Raw genomic sequence first — 21,430 nt, 5'->3', positions numbered from 1 at the left:
GCAGGGCCTTTTTGGATTAGTGAAGTACTAAGTGTTTGATGAACGGCAGCAATATTTCATAATATTTCTCAGTATTGTGAGAACACAGCGAGAACACAAGAGTTTGAAACATTGCTATTGCAGCTGTAGAAAATATAACAAAAATGAAAGAGTCTTTATGACTTGGCAAACTCCAGTGAACAAATACAGAAGAAAGACTTTTTCAATGATGCGATATTTAACTGCTCACACTGAGAAAGAATTAAGAATTAAAAAGCACTTTGCTTTCCATGCCTTGCTGCACAGGCACTGCCCTCATCCCACCCAGTGATGGCTCAGTTGACCTGACCACACACTCTAAACACATCATCTGAACAGAGGTTTTTGCAGCAAACAAGGACATGCATCATGATTCACACTGTTCATCACAGATAAATTTAACAGTCACTTTGCAACTGTGTCCTTTATTACACAAGCTACTTTATGTACTGCTGATGCTTGTTAAAAGAGATGCTAAGACAGAGCTGCCCGAGCTGCAGCTGAAGTATCTTGAAACTAATGCACTTAAATAATTGTCCTATTTCTCATCTTTCACCATATACACAGCTCTGTTTTGAAGCTGACGAGTCTGATAGGAAAAAAAACTGACATAAAATCTGTTCAGAGCCAGGATCTTTCAGACCAGGCTCTTTTGACCACTTTGCTTTTACTGTACAGCTGCATTTAACTCTCTAAATCTTGACAGTTTCCTCCAACTTTATAATTTTGGTGGAAAACAGTATATATCCCAGCAACAGGTACAGCTCATGTGACTGCAAGGTGAAGGCCCATGGCTGGCCTTCTTAGGAAAGCAGACATCTTCTCATTAGTGAACCACAGGAGCCTCCATTTGCTTCTGAAAAGCAGGGAAGAATCACCAAAAAGTTGTTAGGAACAGCAAGAAAACCAGTGCACCCGGGAGACTGCTGTTCCATTATTTATTACTTGCTATACAGTCACAGAATCAGGCAATCCCAGAATGGTTTGGGTTCCTTAAAGACCATCTGCCACCAGCCCAGGTTGCTCCAAGCCCCATCCAACCTGGCCTTGGACACTTCCAGGGATGGGGCAGCCACAGTTTCTCTGGGCCAGGTATTTCATTCTGCCTGGGCCAACAGGTAGAAATTCAGCCTCAGTGCTGTACATGCAACATGAAGCACAGTCTGGTGAGACTCTTACACGGGCAGACACATGAGCAACAAAGGGGTTTCCATCATTTTCTTTCTCATTATGCTCTTACAGGCGTATTTTCCATTTACAAGTTACACATTTAGGGCCACCCATAATGGAGCAGAACATCAGCAGGTGCTTCTGGAAATGCTGAATAAAGAAATTATTTTAAATTATATATATATTATATAAATTATATATATAATATATATATAATATATATATAATATATATAAATTATATATTTGAACTTGGCACTTGGTAATTTTTTAGTGCTTTTCTCTACGTGCCCACATCATTCACGCACGGTTCAGTGTCAGAGTTTGCCACAGGCTCTCCCCCAGCACACAGAAGGCTGAGCTTAAACTGTGCCAGAAGTGCAGAGCAGCAGAGTAACTCAGCAAAGAGGTACCACGATGCTGTACATGGGCAGATGATCCTTCCTGCACTGGGACTGCACTGCCTGGTTATGCCAACGTGAACACCGAAGGAAATGCCAGCAGCCTCTTCAGCAGACTCCGGGAAGCACAGGAAGGAGCTCCCAGTTTTCCTGACCACCACTACCACCAAGTGGTTTGTGTGTGAAGCTGCTGGGCACACGGTGCTTGTGCTCTCACTGAGCTGTTATGAAAGGGGTGTTGGCATTAAAAATTCTTATTTTCTGAAGCTGCAACTAACATCTTTATTCATTGCTCATGCTGATATTATCAATTTGCAGCAGAATTAGAGCCCAGAATCAATACTATGCAATTTTGGTGGTTTTAGCTTTGTCTTTTTTACCAGTTCCATTTTTATTTCTATCTCAGGAATTAATTTTTTCTTTAAATACTTGACTTAAGGTAAATTACTTAATGTGTCGAGATATGCTAGGCAAACCATTGATATTACTATTCATAATCAAGTAAAAAGATACAACTTTTTAATTTAATTACAGATAAAATTTACATTTCTCGAAGAAACTTAAGACCACCAGAAATTATTGTGGGGGTTTTTTTTAATAGTTTCAAACATCTTTTTTGTTAAGTAGCTTGCTCACTACAGCATCTGCAACACAAGGCACAGGGGCACTAATAGCAAAATTACTACAAATAAAGAAAAAATTGCTTAGGGAAAATATGAAGTGTGAACAAAAAATAACCAGCAAGGAGCACACTAATCACAAACACTTATTTTTAATAACCTGGTTTTTATATAGGTTGAGTTGCTGGCTTGTTTAACAGCTTTGCATTGACACTCTGTACACTCTACCAGAAGGTTCCAAGCTTGGCCAGAAGTCTGGAGTAGCTGCTGAATGGCTTCTTTGTTATTAAAAAGGTCATGCTAAATACTCAACACCCTGTAGCCTGTCTCAGCAGATAAGGGTTTTTTTGGTTGTTGTTGTTTGTTCTTGTTGGGGCTTCTTCAGTAAACTCAGCTGACCCTGAGGCATTTCCTGAAAATCTTTTATTCTAGAAGGCAGAGGTAAAAATGCTAAAAAATAGACCTTATTAAGGACTCAAACCCTCGGGTTTGACTCAGCAGCAGTCCCAGTCTGTACTGAGCAAAATGAAACATACCTTTGAAAGTCTATTTTGCTTTTGTGGCAGCCACTATGGAAGAACTGTTAATCAAAATTTGGTCCTGGAGATGAAATCCTGAGTCACACAATGCAACAGTACTAACCAACCAGACAGGTTTCCTGGTCTCTTTTTGCCCTCCTCCCTCCAAGCACTCAGTGTAGCTCCCTATCACAATTTGAACACACATACACAAAACCAAACAAAAAAACCCCAACAAAACAAAACCTAAAAAAAACCACAAACCCAAACCCCCAAACAAAACCCCCACAAGCCCCTCGTAATAAACCCACACAAAACCACCTCCCCCCCCCCGCCAAAAGCCAGTGCTACCAATTTTAAGAACCAGGTTCAGGCTCAGACAAACGTGCAGCAGCAAGGATCTGAGCAGGATTCAAATTCCCTGATGCTGCAAAAGTAGCTGTGTGACTTAGCCAAGAAGTTAAGGACAGCACAGCTGCAGCCACAGACAGCAGGATATAAACCCATATATTGAAGTATGATTTTTTTTTAACCCTCTGCTACAAAAGAAACATAATCCACTCTCCCCATCCCTGCTCTGCATCAAGTATTAGCTTCAAATTACTCACCCCTCCAAATGCACCACCACCATCTGCTCCTGGCATTGATTCCACCGAGCTGGTGCTGGCTATCTGAGGGAAACAACGACACAGAACAGTTTCAACACGGACATTCTTCCTAAAATACATCAAACATCAAAAAGAAAACAAAACAAAGAAAAATGGGTAAAAGAATTTAGAAGAAGAGAAAACAAAACCAAAAGTTTGCTTTCAGCCCCTCATCTCTTCTCTTCTGAATACACTTTAATTCATAGAATCATATCACAGAAACACAGGATGGTTTGGGCTGGAAGGGACCTTAAAGACCATCTTGTTCCAACCCCCTACCACGGGCAGGGACACCTTCCACTAGGCTGGGTGCACATGTTGCACATATGCTCAGCCACCCACAAACAGGGGGTTGGCTCTGACGTGGATGACTTCACAGATGGCACCCAACTGCCACCTGCCTTTGAGTGCAACCTGTGCCTGCCCCCCACGTGCTGCAGAAAGCCAATGCCATGGTTTGAAGGACACCACCAGAGCCTGCCAGCCAAACCAGCAAGGGCTCTGTGCAGGCACTGGATTCAGACAGGAACAAAATGTACTCCATTCAAACACTACTCAGTTAACCTTTGCTTCATTGCAATATATCTCAATTTCTTAATAAAAGCAAAATGGTACCTCTACATATATATTCATATAGAATTCATAGACAATATTCATGTATCTATATGTATTCAATAGATACAGATGGTAAATAACAAGCTCGTTTACATTTAGCACCAAAATCACAGGCTACATCCTAAAAAGAAAGGAAAACCATCTCCTCTGCCCTTAATTTACAGGGAGTCTGCTAGTTTACAGGGGGGTCTCAAACTATGAGACTCTTTATGATAAATTCCCCTGTTACTCCCACAGATCATTCTTCCTCTGTCAGTCAGACAACATCTCTTATTTCGAGGTTATCCAAAAAGCCAGTGCATTCTGGCACTCTGGCTTCATTCCATTTGAAAGCAATAAGGTTTAACCTCTGTTATTAGAAACAACATGACCCGTACCTTGAGTAAGCAGCCAAACTGAAGAGCTATTAATCTTGATACCTCACTGTATCTATTTCAATTCTAATACAATCAATCGGCTCTTTAGAACAAAGAAAGGAGCAAATGCATCCCCTGGGGCCAGGCTTATGACACCTCAGAGCACTTCCTCAGGGAATGAGACTGCATTAAAGGGAAGCATCACTCCTCAGCTCTAGCCAGCTATTTCTGCCTCCACAAAACCCAGCAATCCTAAGGTCTTCACATCACCTGTTCCTCAGTCCTGTGGAAAGGGGTTCTTTTCACTGGGATCCTAAATCGATTCAGAGATTTATTCTGCCTAGTAAAAGGACATCTTTGTGCTGTGACACACAAATTGTGTGCAATTGGAAAAGGGAAAATGTGGAGAAAAGCAAAAAAAAAAGAGATCTGAAGAAGAGATTGAAAAAACCCCCAGTGAGTTTAGGGAAGAGTAAACTTCTCCAGTTGCCTGTTCAGATCCTCATGTCCATTTAATGTTTACTTGGAATAATGGGCTAAAAATCAAATACTCTGTACTCTTACCTGGAAAATATTTCAAAAGGGCTTCTCCTTGTTATGCTACCATTGCCACTCACAGTGTGTAAGATCTGGTATGAACACAGTTATTGAGATTTTTGTCAAAACTACCCAGAACTATGGGGAGAGACAGAAACTACGACAGGAAATAATGATGGTTCAGCATCCAAAAATCATAGTTTAACTAACAGAAGTATTCTCAATCTTAAATCTCTGGGATGCCACTTCCACAGAGGTCAGCTCTCTGCAGCACTTTTCCCTGCCAGCCTCCAATACTGCACAAACTGGCTCCTTCCCCACACCATGAGCCTCTTAACTCTTCTTAGACCAAGCAGTGGTAGAAGAGGTCCTTCTTCTTGGGAACATTTTTACATGGCTTTAAAAACACCCTTCACATAGCCTGGAAATGCTGCTACCCTTATCCTGCCTGGGACTGATTGGACATGACACTGAATACTCCCCTCCTGAGAGTTCATGAATTGCTGAAGGTTATTGCACAGGCATAATTTGAAGAGTCAGGTCAAATTTTGGATCTCTGCACCTCCCAAACCCCACAAGTCTTCTGTAGGCAGATTTCAGGCTGAAATCAACCCATAATGCTGGTATGAGCCTATGTCAGTCAGCAGGGCCACAGAGGCACGGTCAGAGTTGCATGCAAAGGCATGCACTGATCATGAACTGCAACTCAGCACTGTAACACAGTAAATGTGTGGCCAAGCATGGAAGAAAAGCAATTTGACTCTTTTTCTATGGGCTTATTAGAACCAGAGGCCAACTTCTAGCAGTTGTTACAGATCCAGCCTGGAATCCATGAGTCCATATCTATTTCTTGACTCATGAGAGCAAAAAAGATGATTATTGTCATTTTTCCCTCTAAAGTAGCTGCCCAATATTCCATAGATGATGAGATATGCATGGTGGATGCTGCCTACCACAGGGTATTGCAACTAAGAATGCCCTCAGGATTTGTCCAGTTTTCCTTACAGAAATAGTTTCAGCTCCTTTTAACTGACAGCAATTTCTGCCACATTGAGCCGTGACATCAGTTTTCAAAGCTGATTATCTAGAGAAGCTAATCTCCTAAAAATGCAGGTTAGCATTCTGGCATTAAGGAAATTATGGTGCAGACTGCATTAATATCATACCCAAGGATAAACCAGACTCCTGCTCTGCTTGACTTCTATGAAGTGGCTACACCATGAACACAGAAGCGAAATCAAACAGAATTTACAAAGCAAGATAATTATTATGAAGTTGAACAGATGCTGTGTCTTAATTACACAAAAAAAGTGTGTTTATTAGTTTGCTTATTAGCAAAAGATTCTTCTCCATCAGAGCACCCTGGCTCTGAAGGCAGCCATGAGTTAAGTGAAAAAGACAGGCAAGGACTGATTATTTTCTAATTTTTTTCTGAGTATTTTTAGCTGCTGAATAGTTCAGGAGCAGTAAGCCATGCCAGATTCTGAAAATGGCTCATTGCTGACTGCTACCAGCAACGGGATTCTAGACCCTGTGGAGGTTTGGAAAGATCTCCACTGTCAGTCTGATAATACTGGGATGAAAAGGCATATCCAACATCTCTCCTGAGGCTCCTGGGAAATCAGTCAGATAAAAATCCAGATTACTGAGTCACTGAATCAGTCCTGGGAAAAGAGATCTACTATGTCTGAAATCATCAAGTCCCAGGCAGCACTGCATGAAATTCCTAATTATTTTGCTCTCCCAGGCCCTCTCCTCTTGAGCTCGTAGCAAATGCCATCATTTTCTAGTTGAATGGAGAGATACTGTTGTTGTTCTCATGTGAATACTTCCAAAACAAAACTCCTAGCAAACACAGCACAGATACATTATGGTTGTAGAGAAACAGAATCAACTTTCATGATTATTTGGCATATTTAGTTGAAGACTAAAATATATATATTTATTATCTATAAGAAAGAATTTTAAGATCCTTTTAAAATGCATCAATTTTAAGTCTTTTTAAGCCCTGCAGGGCTGAGTAACTGTAGATGTGTAGGTTTTAACTGTTAGTAAAACTGCTCTGGCAAACGAGAATGAAGCACTGGTACTTACTGAGGAATCAGGAAGATGCTCCTCCTCTTGTGAAAAAGAGCTGTTGAAAGCTCTGAACGTCTCACTGTTCTGTTTGTGCTTTTCAATTGTGGCTTGAATCACCTGAGACAAAATTCCAGCAAAGATGAGAAGCATCATAAAAAAAAATACTTTCATAGGAAGATGGGTAGGATTATGATCTGATGAAAAACCCTTAGACTTGTATAAATGAAAGGGAAACTTAAAAATCTTGAGCGGTGGTGTTAATTCACTACTGTTTAGGTTAAAACTAGAACTGCCATCAGACAGGGTCTCTACAGGTCAAACTGCAAGAATATACAAGGTCTGACACCTTAGTCTCCTCTCTCACTGAGCTTGAGGACTGCAGGAAAGGGGAGCCCATTTGGAGCCCCCAGACACTTTGTGGAGCCAGTGGGTCAGCACTGCACCCTGACTGGCCTCCACATCTCTCCAGGAGCATCTCCACCAGACTGGCCCACCCAGCTTCCTTGCACAGCCACATTCATCCAAAACCCCAGAAAGTGAATTTTAAATGCTGCTGGCATGGTGATTCCTTCCCCTTATCATTAGTGTTTTGTACTAACCTGAATCCATTCCCTCTTCTCCTCTTCTGTCCTGTTAAAACAAAAGAAAAACAGAGGAAACATCCTCATTTTACTTCCAATATTTTCAGTAAATTCAATTCACAGCTTTATATCCATCAAGATTTTAGCTTTACTATCCGCTATTTTATAAACATTATTAAAAATATTTGACTGCAGTTATTAGAAAATGTAAAAAATATTTTAATTACTGATACAGTGGAACTTAAAAGCACTGCTATAAACACTGAAAGCATTCAATAAAGGCAATCAACACAGCACTGTAACACACTTTGGCTTAGGACCAACATTCTCTTGCATATCTAAGTTATGCATCTCTGCTGCTCCCCTCATGGTTTAAAGCTCTGTCACACTTGCACAGCCCCTAGATCATCAATTTCTCCATATATATTCACAAAACTCCCAAGACTGAACAAGTACTATACCTGGCTTGTAGTTCCAGTGATCTCTTTTTTCCTGTTATGGAAAATGTATGAGTCATGTTTTGCTTGGCAATTTCTTGGACCTGTAAAAAGAACAAGTCAGCTTCCTACTCATCCACCTTGTCTTTCCATCATTTTTAATGACTTACAAATATTCTTTGAAATGCTCAGTCGAAAGGATCATTCTGAATATGGTACAGAGGTAGAAAAAGTAAGGGATTGTTTTCATAGTTACTTGTCTTGCTACAAAACTTGTGGATCTGTATCATCAAGCAGTCCCCAGAGCAGCAGGGGAGAAGGTGGCTCCTGTGTCAGCCAGGGGACCAGGGAAGGCTTTCAATCAAAGCATGTACACAGTGACCATTATTCTACTTCCCTTTGAATGGTTACCTTATAGCAATTCAAAAACAAACCCAAAAAGAGATACAATCACAGAATCATTAAAGTTGGAAAAGACCTCTAAGATCACCAAGTCCAAGGGTCAACCCAGCACCACCATGTTCGCCACTGAACCACGTTCTCAAGTGCCACATCCACACGGTTTTTTGAACACTTCCAGGGATGGTGGTTCCACCACTGATCAAGGCAGCCTGTGCCAGGGCTGGACAGCCCTTTCAGTGAAGAAATTTTCCCTAAAATACAATCTAAACCTTCCCTTGTGCAACTTGAGGCCATTTCCTCTCATCCCATCACCTGGGAGAAGAGACCAACCCTCACCTGGCTACACCCACCTTCCACGGAGTTGTAGAGAGCGAGAAGGTCCCCCCTGAGCCTCCTTTACTCCAGCCTGAATCCCCCCAGTTCCCTCATCAGACTTGTGCTCCAGACCCCTCCCCAGTTCCATTTTCCTTCTCTGGACACACTCTGCCACCTTAAGGTCTTTCTTGTAGCGGAAAAGCTGGATTGATCGGAAGTGATCCGAAGCTGGATTTTAGAATTTTATTATGTTTTTATAAGCATACAGTGTTATGATTTTGAATTCAGCAGAGATCTGAGGCTATCAAGTGGAGAAGCATTAAAACAGGGGAAAAGAAGAGATGCAAACCTGCAGTCCTGCAATGTCCATCTTCTCTCGGACACTGAACTTCTGGCCGATCAGCCTCAGTTTTGGCACACAGTATAGCACCATGCTGTTAAACTGCAACAAGACAGGAGTTTAACTTAGGGGTTTCAATGCTGGACACGCCCTGCATTCTGACAGTTGAGGCCTCTGGTGTGTTTTATTCTAAGGTGCAGTTCTTAAGAAGAGGTTTAAGGTGAAAGCTGGGCTCAGAGATCATTACTGAAAGCAATGGGCAGACAGAAACATGTCAGCCAGTCACTTCCCACTTCTGCCCCTCCCTCTGCATTTGACTGCCTTGAGGGCACAAGAGCTCTTCCCTCAGTGCCAGTAAGAGCTGGCCACCACCTGCAGCAACGTGGGGTGGCTGGAAACGGCCTCCTCTGGCACTCCACAAAAACTCAGCCTCTGGGAAGGGAGATGGGAAAGACCCCTTTGGACCTGATAAGGCATCAGTAAAATCACAGCATGGAAGAAGGAAGGAAATCCTCGAGCAAAAGCTTCAAGGGAAAACTGCTGCTCAGAAGGAGTAGCTGGGCTCAGCTGGTGAAGGCTTTTTGTATTTGGGCTTAGAAAGATGGGAATGTACCATAGAATCATAGAGTGGTTTGAGCTGCAAGTGACCTTAAAGCTCATCTCATACCAACCCCCTCCCATGGGCAAGGACACCTTCCCAGGTTGCTCCAAGGCCCATCCAACCTGAGCACAACTCTGAAAAGAAAAGAGCAACTAAAGCACTCACCAGGAATAAATACCTATCCTGTGCTGTGCCATTCTTTGCTGAAAGTTTCTGAATATGTCCTTCTTTAATGAGCTCATTGGCTGGGTTAACAATATCCTCTTCACCACCCAGGCGCTCATAGACTTCCAAAAGCTTGTGCATCTTCTCCTGCAAGTACAAAAATCCAGCAATTTAAATTTAAAAATTTATTCCACTTGGTCAATTGCCCATTGTGTCATTTCTGTGATAAGTGTAAATAAGTTGGAAAGAAAATAAGTGTTTTGCTTCTGCTATAGCTTTGCATTTTCATGAATACCTGTTGCATACTCTTCAGTTCTCCTCCCCACTCTGGATTAGTCACCCAGGATTGTACCATTTTAATGATATTTTGAGATGAATCTATTTGATATTTTTAGTCATTACTATTCAACAATAAATATGTATCACAGAATCATAAAGGCTGGAATAGATCTCCAAGATCTTCAAGTCCAAACCCTTTGGAACCATTATCTTCGGAAGCAATGACACTGGGTCCAATAAAATCAATGGCCAAGTTGGAGACCAATACATTACCAAATAATTTCCAAGCTTTAATTTATTAACCCAGCTTCCACTCTACATCTCAGACTAAGATTCCTGCCACAGTGTGTTCATTTCTCAGCTTCTGAGAAGTGTCACCTCTTGTGTCTGCTGCTGATACAGTTGGAGGGAGGTCTCCATCAGGAAGCACGGTCACATTCTGCAGCTCTAAGCTAAGCCTAAAACCTCAGCTGTCTGAGGAATGTTGCAGTCCTACACAGGAGCCTCCATGGCCAAAAGTACCTCTGAAATAAGCCAGGCCAAAATTCTTAAAATATAGTTTTCATGCACTACAGGAATCCCTATATCTTGGTCAAAAATTTTTATGAAGGGATTACTACTTCCTGTCCAGTAAAACAGTGTTTCTACTTTACATTAACTCATCCAAATATTAAAGTCCCTCTATACAGTATTCAAATGGATAAAGGTAACACCTTCATCCACTTTATTAAGCAGTACAGAAGCTGTAACAAGTTAAAATAAGAAAGGTGTGTAACCCGTGCTCCTGAATTACAGCCTTTGGAAAGGTTTAGCTTTCAACCTCAAGCTGGACAGATGTGGTCCAAATGGCACTGTCAGCAATGGTCAGGAAGACAGGACCAAGACTGATGGTCATGGTCAGTATCCATACCCAAATATATGCCCAAACACACCTCTAAATCATACCTCTACCTACCCATAGATCAAGCTGAAATTTCAGGTCTTCACACACTTTATCTCCATTTGACTCAAGAATTTTCACCATAAATATGTATCATGCCAATTCCTGTCCTAATCAGTTCTTCTGACCAACGATTAAAGAAACGAACAGTGAAAAAAAAAAGCCACCAAAAAAAGAAACAAAAACTCTTACCATTAAAATAAACACACTGCAAACAAAATGGAAGGTGGGGATGTGGACTAATAACAAGTATGCAAATCACCTAAGCATCAAAAGGCAGGGTTTTTTTCCACCAAATGGGAAGATGAGCAAGAGATCCTGCTAATTTACAAAGAAACAAACAAGCAAACAACCAATAGTGAACTTCTCATACAGTTTTTTTTTTAAAGGGGAAACTAGAACACTAAGAATAGATCCAAAACCTGAGGAACATCTGCACTTCTAGGATAAATCAGCTTTGGAAGCATGATTTATTTCTTCTACTGCACCACAACAGGAGGAAGAAGCCAACACTCAGTTCAAACCTCCACTAACTTTTGGAGATTTTGCTACAGCACTCTCTTTCCTTTTGGTTTGGCTTGGACCTCATGCAGCAAAATTATTACAGCAGCCTTTTCCAATAGGTTTTTGTGTACTAACAGAAAAAGCATCCAACACGGAAAGCCATGAGCTGGTAGCTTCATATTCCTGCTCTCTGCAGAGACACTGCACACAGCCCCTAGGAAAAAAGTTTTTAGAGGCCTCAAACCAGAAAAATTTCCACCAAAATATATCCTTATCGAGAGAACACACCAGACTCAAACAGAAACAGATGGTTTCCTCACTGTGTTTTCAGACATACTGAAAATACACAGACATCAGCTGGTTACTGCTCCAGAGCAGCCACAGGAAACGTGGTCTCGTGGTGTCCCCACAGGCTGGGGAGGAAGTAAGAGTCTGAGAGGGAAGGGGACATAAACCTTGCACCCACCAATGGCCAGTGGGTATTAAGCTGGACACACAGCATTTCAGATCTATTAAATACAAAAGGTCCTGAGACACCTGGGTGCAACTATAAAGTCCATTTACTTTTATGGCAATGCACTAGAGCTCTTCTATAGGTAAAACATTTACCAATGTTCAAAATATCTGTGGTCTGACTGCCCAGCTTCTGAAGTGCAGCTTTCCAAAGCTACTGACACATGCTAAATGCACACTCGGTGCATTTAAGATGAGCCAAAATCAAATCAAAGCAACCTTCAGTCTGCTGAAGGCCATAGGACTACAAAACCAGCGTGAAAACCTGCAAGGACACCTTATGAATGGACCTAATTGGAATGCTTTCAATGCTGTTCAAGGAAAAGCAAATAATGAGTTTTGTGAAGATCTCTTTTTTCAACTCATTGGGTCCTTAAAAACAAGGAAAATGAAATTTAAGCCCAACAACACACAGTAACTGCATTTACAATAAAGAGAACTCAGAGAGCCAACGGATGTTTAAAGCCTGCCTGACAGTATTTGAAATACCTCCCCAGTCTACTGTACTGAGCCTGTTGCAGTGAGAAACTATCAGTTCAGCCAAGATCCCAATTTGTTCTGGAATTGCTACTCACCATCTTCCGGATGGCTGCATTGGAATGGTTCGCTGCCGTCGATATCAGCTCCAGCGACTCTGCAAGAAAGGCACCAACAGTTATGCATTCTCCACATTACATCTGTTAATAGCACCTTGGGGGTTTTTTTCACCTCCCTGATTATTATTTTTTTGTCAAAATTGCCGTTATAGACACAATCACTTCTGCACATTCAGCTGATCCGTGTGCGTTTAATGTTTCACTTTTCTTTCCTAAGAGTCCAGATGAGCCAAAGTGACAAAAAACTCCATCTTCTAGGAATCACCTACTAAAAGTTAAGCCTCACTTAGGTCTTTACAAGCATGTTTTTAAGACTGTTTTTCTAGAACAGGCCTTGCCTGCTTACAGTAATGTGGACCCTGTTCTGGCTGAGATCAAAAATTCCTCAAAACAAAGAGAAGTCCATTCCTCCTGTTTCTCCGTGTGAACAGAGTCTAACTGATTTTCCTGGCAAGAAATATACATTTAAATACAATACACATTTAAAACCATTCTTACTTTCTTCCTCTGGCTATTGCAAGGATGTCCGTCCATCTTTGTCCCTGGCCATACAACGGATTCAACAAAAATGCCAGATGTTCTACCAGGACAAACTTCAATATATGGTCTCTGCCTATTTGCTCCTTTTGTTCCTAGAGCTGGCACCCCAACCCTTTTCTTCTCTACTCCAAAAGCATTCAAAACCCCTTTGTTTGGCAATAATTTGATTAATTAAAATCTCCATTTCTCCTACAGTCCCGGGGGTAAGTTTCTGAACATGTGAAGAAAAAAGTGCCCAAGATTTCATTGTGCTCATTAAATAGAGAGGAGTTTATATGTACTTTCAGCATCTTTCCTGTCTGGAGATTCTTCTGGAAGTTTCTTTAAATAGTCCTTCAGGAGAAGCTCGTAGCGAGGAATCCTTTGCACTGGTTCAAGCATGTGATGCTGTAAAGTCAGGTTTCCACACACCTCCTGTTTCTGTAACAGAGAGAAAACAAGCACAGGAGGGTTTGGTTTTGTTCCTGCCTTTGGTGTTAAACAGCAATGAAAAATGTCCATTTACATAAACCAGAGGAATATAGAGGAACTCCTCAACCATCATGGAATGACAGACTCATCAGGTTGGAAAACACCATCGAGATGATCAAGTCCAAACATAAACCTAACACTGCCGAGGCCACCACTAAACCCAAGTCCTCAAGTGCCACATCTACACCTCTTTTAAATCCCTTCAGGGATGGTGACTCCACCACTGCCCTGGGCAGCCGTGCCAGGGCTGGACAACCCTTTTGGTGAAGAAATTTTCCCCATGGCCAACCTAAACCACCCCTACTACAACCTCAGGCTGTTTCCTCTTATCCTGTTCCTTGTTCCCTGGGAGCAGAATCTGACATCCCCCTGGCTCCCCCCTCCTGTCAGGGAGTTGCAGAGAGTGAGAAGGTCCCCCCTGAGCCTCCTTTTCTCCAGGCTGAGCCCCCCCAGCTCCCTCAGCTGCTCCTCATTAGACTTGTGCTCCTTCCCCAGCTCCATTCCCTTCTCTGGACAGGCTCCAGCCCCTCAAGGTCTTTCTTGTCGTGAGGGCCCCAAAACTGCCCCCAGGATTTGAGGTGTGACCCCACCAGTGCCCAGCACAGGGGGACAGTCCCTGCCCTAGGCTGAGGCCACACCATGGCTGGTACAGCCCAGGTGCCCTTGGCCTTCCTGCCCACCTGGGCTCCTGTTCAGCCACACCAGCACCCCCAGGTCCTTTTCCAGTGGGACACTTTCCAGCCTCTCTGCCCCTGAGTAGTGCTGCAGGGGGCTGTTGTGACCCAAGGGCAGGACCTGGCACTTGGCTTTCTTGAACTTCATACAATTGGCCTCAGTCCATCGATCCAGCCTCTCCAGATTCCTCTGAGGAGCCTTCTTGCCCTCCAGACATAAGAGCTGACAGGTTTCATGTGAACCTTTGTCCCATGTGTGGCATTTTCTGCAGATATGCAACAATGTTCTTGCAGATTCTGTGTGTTTCCTCACAAGCTCAGAAAAGGTCTTGTCACCCCCTGGCCCTGTGTAGCATTGTTCCCCACAGACTACACAAAACCAGAATGCCCCTGGAGATATACTGCTTGCTAGGGCTCACTGTAGGAGCAGCAGACACACTGCTCACACCCATGAAAGGAGGAGCTGCCTCAAATTCTACTTATTTTTCACTTGACCAAGAAGCATGGGGGGGGTTGAGACAGATTACATTAAATATCACCCGATAAGGCACCGATGTGCTCTGCTTGCAACAGCACTCAGTGTTGGAGTGTACCTGTTTTCACAGGATCCCTATTAAAAAAAAAAAAAAGCCAAGGGATGTTTCTATTTCAAAGAGAAGGAGAGATGAGAATCTCAGAAAGAAGCAGCAACTTGCTTTAAAGCACACAGGAAGTTCCTGCTAGCGATGTAATCTGACTCCACAGCAGCATGTTAACCACATACACACACATGCTCCTCTCCACAGCATTATTTTTACATCAGCTCACTAATGTGGCCTGTTCTAGTGTAAACAGCCTCTCCACAACCACATTAATTTCAGGGTGCATTTCTCAGAGAAAGGCGCTTGTTTCAAGTATCTGCAATTTCCTCATAAATATTCCAGCCCACACCACTCTGCTCTGTTCTCACAGCAAAGCCTGGAGATAATGGGATGAATGCCTGAGAGGAAAATACTGGCTCTCCTTCCAGAAATCCAAAGGTGTAAATTTACTTTCAAAAAATATCTTGTCACAGTGTAGCAGGGTGAGCAGTATTTCTGTTTAGGGGAGCTGAAGTGAATTTATCATCTCTCAAGAGTTTTACAGCACCATATCTCCCAGAAAAATACAAGTGGGATGGAAAGGATCAGAGATTCCAGGGCACAAAACCGCATACCATTACCACTTGGATTATATTTCCAAATCCACTTACTATAACTTTCTCCATGGTCTTTTTATTTCTACAATAGGATGAACCTTAACATAGGACAGCAATAGGGAAGCAGAGGAGGAGGTCACTCCAAGGCTCAGTCAGTTGTATTCACACACAAGTGCCCCTTTCTGAAAAGGCAGCACTGACAAAATAAACTGTTCCAAATAGGAAAAGGTTCATGATATGCAATTTTAAAAGTTTACAGAGTTTACACTGGAATTCTAATGACTTTACTAGGGAAAAGATAAATGTTTATTCTGTGTTTAATTCATGTGAGAATACAAAGCACATACATATAATATATAAACATTATTCATTATATGTTGTATATATTTAAAAGTATTTATGTGATGGTAGGAGAATATTGACAAACCAAAAGTCATAATAAACTCACCAGCTTTTAAGTTTTGGCCCCAGCAGGTAGATGTGAACTGAACAGAAAGTATGTTTATCTTCAAGGTCAGCTAAAATCAACTTGTTAAGTCACAGTCATCCACTTATTAGTAATTTGATTTTTGCTTTCTGTTTTCCCTAGTTTAACATAATTAGTAACTGTGAATGCCTTAAGCTGTATATTATATATATACTATTCCATTAGCAGCTTAGGTAGACCATGCATTCCTGCAGGATCACAACACTCTTCAGCTGGTATGCTGGAAACTAACAGTGGCTTTTGTTAGTCCAGAGACAGGTCAGATGAGTGGACTAAGCATTCTGGGTCAAATCTCTGCCTCCTGCAGCCACGGGCATTGCTGTGAAGCTGCCAGTAAATACCCTACAGTGCAATCCTGTCATCAGCAGGCTGCAGAGCTTCACCTCCTGCCTGTACTGCCAGTGCCCACACTGCCTGCCAAGTGTTCTGCTCAAGCAACAGCACAACTTCTCCTAGGCTGGGACAGGCACAGACTGACAGGTATCACACATCATTTGTGCTGGAAGCTTGGTGGTGGGAAGAGAGAGATGAATCTCGTGGAGGGCAGATGGCTGTGCTGTAGGGAAAGCAGCCCCAAACAGATTTACCCCACAGAAAGCCACGTACATGGCTTGGCACAGGCTGAAGACAGAAAAACACTGCCCTGCCGTGTGTGCAGGCTGGGTGCAGGCAGAAGAAGGGTAAGACAAGGCCCTGTGGAGCAGCAGCATGGCAGGAGAGGACCTCCCCCAGTCTCTGCTTCTCCAAGCTTCTGTCTGAGTCATGGCTGCAGCCCTGAGCCTCCACACAGGGCCTCTCATCTCCCAGGTTGCTGGGGGATTACTTGATTCCTGACAGCTGGCCCAGCCACAATCCTCCCATTTAGGGCAGGCAGCTGTGCTCCCTGCTCAGCTTAACCCTCTCCTCACCAGCCCTTCCCTTCCAAAGGACTGTAGCTGCTTTCCCAGGACTGGCACAGGGATGCTCTCGAGCTGCTGGAGCCTCCTGCATCCCTTCAGCTGGCCCAGGGCCTGAGGGGAATAGAGCAGTTTTACAGACACACCAGCATAAGCAGAGCCCTTCCCCTCTCCCCAAGCAGCTTTTTGTATAATGATGAGAAAACACATGAAAATCCCTGTTAAGCACCCTCCTGTGGAACTGTGATCCCGAGAAAGGTTGCATTGCAGCCTCTTCAGGAGCCTCAGGAAAACCAGTCCAACAGCAGATGCTGCCAGTGATATATGTCCAAATTCAAACACATCCACCTCAGAATGAAAATGTACTTATCAAAAAACAATTAAAATTAGTAATGAAGAAGACAAAGCAAAAAGAGCCAGAATTGCCGGGCCAATGGTGAAGTTTTGTTCTGTGACTCTTCAATCACAGAATCATGGGATGGTTTGGGTTGGAAGGGACCTTAAAGACCATCCAGTCCAACCCCTTTCTGCTAGACCAAGTTGCTCCAACCTGGCCTTGACCACTTCTAGGGATGGAGCAGCCACAGCAACTCTGAGCAACCTGTGCCTGGGCCTCACCACTCTCACAGGGAAGAATTTCTTCCCAATACCCAATCTAACCCTGCCCTCTGTTACTTTAAAGCCATACAAAAAAATTAAATAAATCTTGAGTGGAGAAAAGTTACCTACGTGAAGAATATGTGTCACAGTAAAAGAGGAGAAAGGACTGCCACTAAAATTGTGTATTTTTAGTATTAGTGTGGTATTGTCTTGCAGCTGAACACTGGGAAACAAACAAACTCACACAAATAAATGAGGACCTCTAGGTCCTAGTTCCTGCCAGGACACAGTTAATTTTTTCCAGCAGCTGGAAGGGGGCATGGCCAGGACCCAGAGGTTATTTGATACCTTCCCATACCATTCCATACCACCTTGTCATTGCCAGGGTGGGGGGAAAGGGATTCTCTCTCTTGTAGGGGGAGAAGCCAGGTGTAGTTTTGGAGTCTTGGTGGGGACACTAAATTGGGGAGCATCATTCCCCAGCAATCCCCGAGCCTTATTATGCCAATTAACAACATACCTGTATGTTCTGAACAACATCTTTGAAGGGAGAGGACCTCTGCATACATGTGTTCACTATGTCCATCGCCCTGTCAAAGTTCTTCACATATTCTCCATACATCTTCAGAAAAGGAGCAAGTTTCTGTAGGATATCTCCCAGCCGTGGGTTGACACTCCTGTGAGAAAGAGACAGGTAAGTACAGAAATGTCTGGAAATCAAAAGTGTTTTCAGAGAGAAAACACAGCTGTAAGACTTCCACAGCTGTCTCCCACATGCACAAGCACTTAAACACATGTGCAATCAAGACAGTCAGGCTAAGTTTAGTTTAAAGTAATTTATACAGCATCCCAGATGAAACCTCAAATATTAATCCTGATGTACAAGGGATGGTATTTCTGCCCCCACTGTCACTCTCTTAAGTGAAGGGCAGATTCAAACTGATTATGCATTGTTAAAGGAACATCTGCATATCTCTTATGCCCAGCACAAAATCTTGTGGGAAACTTTTACATTTTAAAAATAATCTTTTCCACCACAGCCAAACATCTGAAGAGGTTTTAATGCAAAGAGATGGTTCAGTTCAGCTGAGTAATCCCTGGGGGCTGGGCACACATTTGCCTGGAGACACCCACCCCTCCATCCCAGGCTGGAGCAGCAGTAGCCACACATCTGTCTCTCCTCCAAACTCATGGCCAGACAGAGAGCCAGCCATTCTTCCCCCAGTCTGACCACACAAGACCCTCTTTAGCCAGTGAACAAGCTTCTACCCTCTTCTGACTCCCAGACTCTCCAGTTTTCCTCCCCTTTATTACAGCTGCCCCTGCAAGCTCAAGCACAAAGGTGCTGAGACTCATTTATTCCTTCTGGTCAGTGATGAACTGTGTGAAGACTGGACTCAGCCAAGAGAGATGCAAGCTCTGGTCTTGTCTTGGTCATGTAGGGCACCTGGAAAGGTCAGCACTATCTGCACCTGCCACCAATGTGTCATCTCAAGTTTCCTAGATCTGACTAACAATTAACTTTCTACCCATCACTGCACTTCTGCCTTAACTACAAGTTACAGAATCACAGAATTATTAAGGTTGGAAAAGACCTTCAAGATCATCAAGTCCAACCTTCAACTTATTACAGTAGCCAAATTTTAATTGGTATTTGAAAATATTTATTTCATCTATGAGGCCAAAACAAGCAATTTCATTCCTTTCAAGTACTGCAATTTCATAATATTGCAGTCATAGGAGAGTTGGGAATGCAGTAAGGAAAACAGCTCTGGCAATACTTTGGACTGAAAGAACGTATTCTGGAAATTTTGAGTGCTCAGACCTATTCCTGAAGTCAAAAAAGCTTGAGAGACTCCACACTAATACATTAAATAACTAATGTATTAACTACTGCATTAAACCATTAAAAATTTGGACTCAGACTAGGCCTTATGGTTGCTATAGTTTCTTGAAAATGTATTCTTAAAGTAATTGTAATGACAGTTACCCACCATTCTTGTGTAATTCTTGTTTTGAGCTCAGGGAGAAGAAATTGTCCATGGAAACAATAGATGGAAGAAATGTTTGAGAAGATGCCCGTTATCACTTCGGATGAAATCCCTGCTTCAGACAACTTAGTGCAAAAAACCTGCAGAGGACAAGACAGCAGCAACATTTATTCACAAAAAACAATCCCAGACACGCTGACTTTGGATTGTCATTTTGCAAAACTGACTGCTTAGAACAGAGCTACGGATTTTGATTTGTGGCAGTCAGTCCTTGGGGTCTTTCAGGAGGTTCACAAAACATAAGCCCACTGTCACTCAGAGTTAGATTTATCACTAAAATTAGGAAAATATGAGCTGCAATTCAAAAAGGACTGAAACAACTGATATGATCAGACATCTCCTATTTGGGAGTGCAAGCTTCAAAGAACATCCAGTCCCTGAAGAGCACTTGCTGCTATTAACATAAATCAAAATAAACCACGTGATTGTTTTGTTTCTCAGCAGGAAAGACTACACTATACTGAACTGAAGGGAAAGACACCCCCCAGATTTCTACGGTCTAGAAACAGTCTCTGCTCATGTAAAACAAACACTGTAAGTCTTCCCTAGAGCTCCTGGAGTCAGAGGGTAGAGGGCTCTTGAAGTTACAGCTTCTACCAGCATTTCTAGCCAGGTGACAACTTCATTTTTCCTCTTTTTTCCCCATTCCTTTTTAAAAAGCCCTTTGTTAGCAATGTGTCTCATCCTCATTTTCATTTCATTCCTGCACATTCATGTTTTTGTTTTTTCTTTGAGATAATTATAGAAATACCTGAGCTGTGTAGAGTCAACTCAGTATTTATTGGGAAGAAAAAAACTTCAGACTCATCACACCAGTTTTACTTCATCCCCACGTGTAAACATGATAGACAACAATTACAAAACACAGCAGTAAAAACACAGTTTGCTCTAAGCATGGGGCTGACCCCTGTGGTCTGATTTTAGTAAGACTCCAACCTCTTGCACATCAAAGAGCAATCACAGATTTCATCATTTCTCAGTGTCTCCAGTGTCCCCGTGATTTCATCTCCCCATAAGCCCCGGGAGGAACCAAATGCTGATGGTGCCTGTATCTTAAACTGCTGCTGCTTTCCTGTTCCCCTTTCTGCCATCCTAATCCTCTGGCCTGACAGCAGACATCACTGCTGCTCATTGAAAAGAAAGGTGAGTTAATTCAAGAGGGAATTACCTGATCCAAGAGATGGAGTCTTTTAACATACGCTTCTTCCGTGTGGAGCAGCTCACTGGCAATGTTGAACAGCTTTTGGGGCTCTGTACACTGAAAAACAAATCACAAATTACAATCAAGTTACAAGTTACAATCCATCTGCACCTACACCCCTAAGTTTCATCAACTGTTCTCTTTTCCATTTTGTCAGTGGGAAAAATCCTTGCCAGCAGAGGGGCCTGGAGTGAAGGAGGTTAACACACTTCAGAATCTGCTCTGTGTCCCTCATCAAAGGATCACTTTGCTCCAGAGATATTTTTAAAGCTATTTTCTGAAAGAGCAATTAGTAATGCAGTCAGTGGCTGGTCAGGACATCACTTGAGTTCATTATGGTTTTATAAAAAGAACCAGAAACATCCTCTAAAAACCTGGAAATAAGTCTAGCCTATTTGGAAAATAAGGCACTGGACTGTAAATCAACTGTTCTCCTTTTTGGACTCAGGTCCTTTAGCTGAAAAGAAAACAACTAGAAACCAGACTGTTTGGCCAGATTTCTCCTCTGGCCAGCACAGCATTACTCTCTATGGCATATTTCTAAGATTTTTGTGCAGCTTTAAACACAGGCCAATTCCCTGGAAAGAATTTTCGGCAATGTAACCCAAGTCGCTCAGTGAAGTCTTTCATTAAGCTCACTTAAAAATATAAAATGAGAAAGGACTACTTAAAAACCCTAAATACAGTTATAAAGCACTGA

At 42.6% G+C, this 21,430-nt stretch overlaps 1 protein-coding gene across 8 annotated transcripts in view; it reads right to left on the bottom strand.

Annotated features, from left to right (window-relative positions):
* Positions 1-21,430, bottom strand: part of FGD3 (FYVE, RhoGEF and PH domain containing 3) — a 109,178-nt gene that overhangs the window by 14,760 nt on the left and 72,988 nt on the right. For all 8 annotated transcript variants that reach the window (XR_004359125.1, XM_032699350.1, XM_032699344.1 and 5 more), the window contains exons 5-15: positions 20,698-20,787; positions 19,473-19,609; positions 17,999-18,155; positions 13,455-13,593; positions 12,613-12,671; positions 9,802-9,948; positions 9,045-9,137; positions 8,003-8,082; positions 7,560-7,590; positions 6,976-7,077; positions 3,335-3,397 (exon numbers count right to left, since the gene is read on the bottom strand). Coding sequence is in view for 7 of the 8 variants with exons in the window: in XM_032699350.1 (XP_032555241.1) it covers positions 3,335-3,397; positions 6,976-7,077; positions 7,560-7,590; positions 8,003-8,082; positions 9,045-9,137; positions 9,802-9,948; positions 12,613-12,671; positions 13,455-13,593; positions 17,999-18,155; positions 19,473-19,609; positions 20,698-20,787 (1,098 nt within the window). In the remaining variant the exon portion in view is untranslated. The remainder of the gene's footprint in view (positions 1-3,334; positions 3,398-6,975; positions 7,078-7,559; positions 7,591-8,002; positions 8,083-9,044; positions 9,138-9,801; positions 9,949-12,612; positions 12,672-13,454; positions 13,594-17,998; positions 18,156-19,472; positions 19,610-20,697; positions 20,788-21,430) is intronic.

This window comes from Chiroxiphia lanceolata, chromosome 11 (assembly GCF_009829145.1).
Source record: "Chiroxiphia lanceolata isolate bChiLan1 chromosome 11, bChiLan1.pri, whole genome shotgun sequence".
Lineage (NCBI taxonomy): Eukaryota > Metazoa > Chordata > Aves > Passeriformes > Pipridae > Chiroxiphia > Chiroxiphia lanceolata.
The sequence above is the reverse complement of the archived record's forward strand: the minus strand, read 5'-3'. Positions and strand labels throughout refer to the sequence as shown.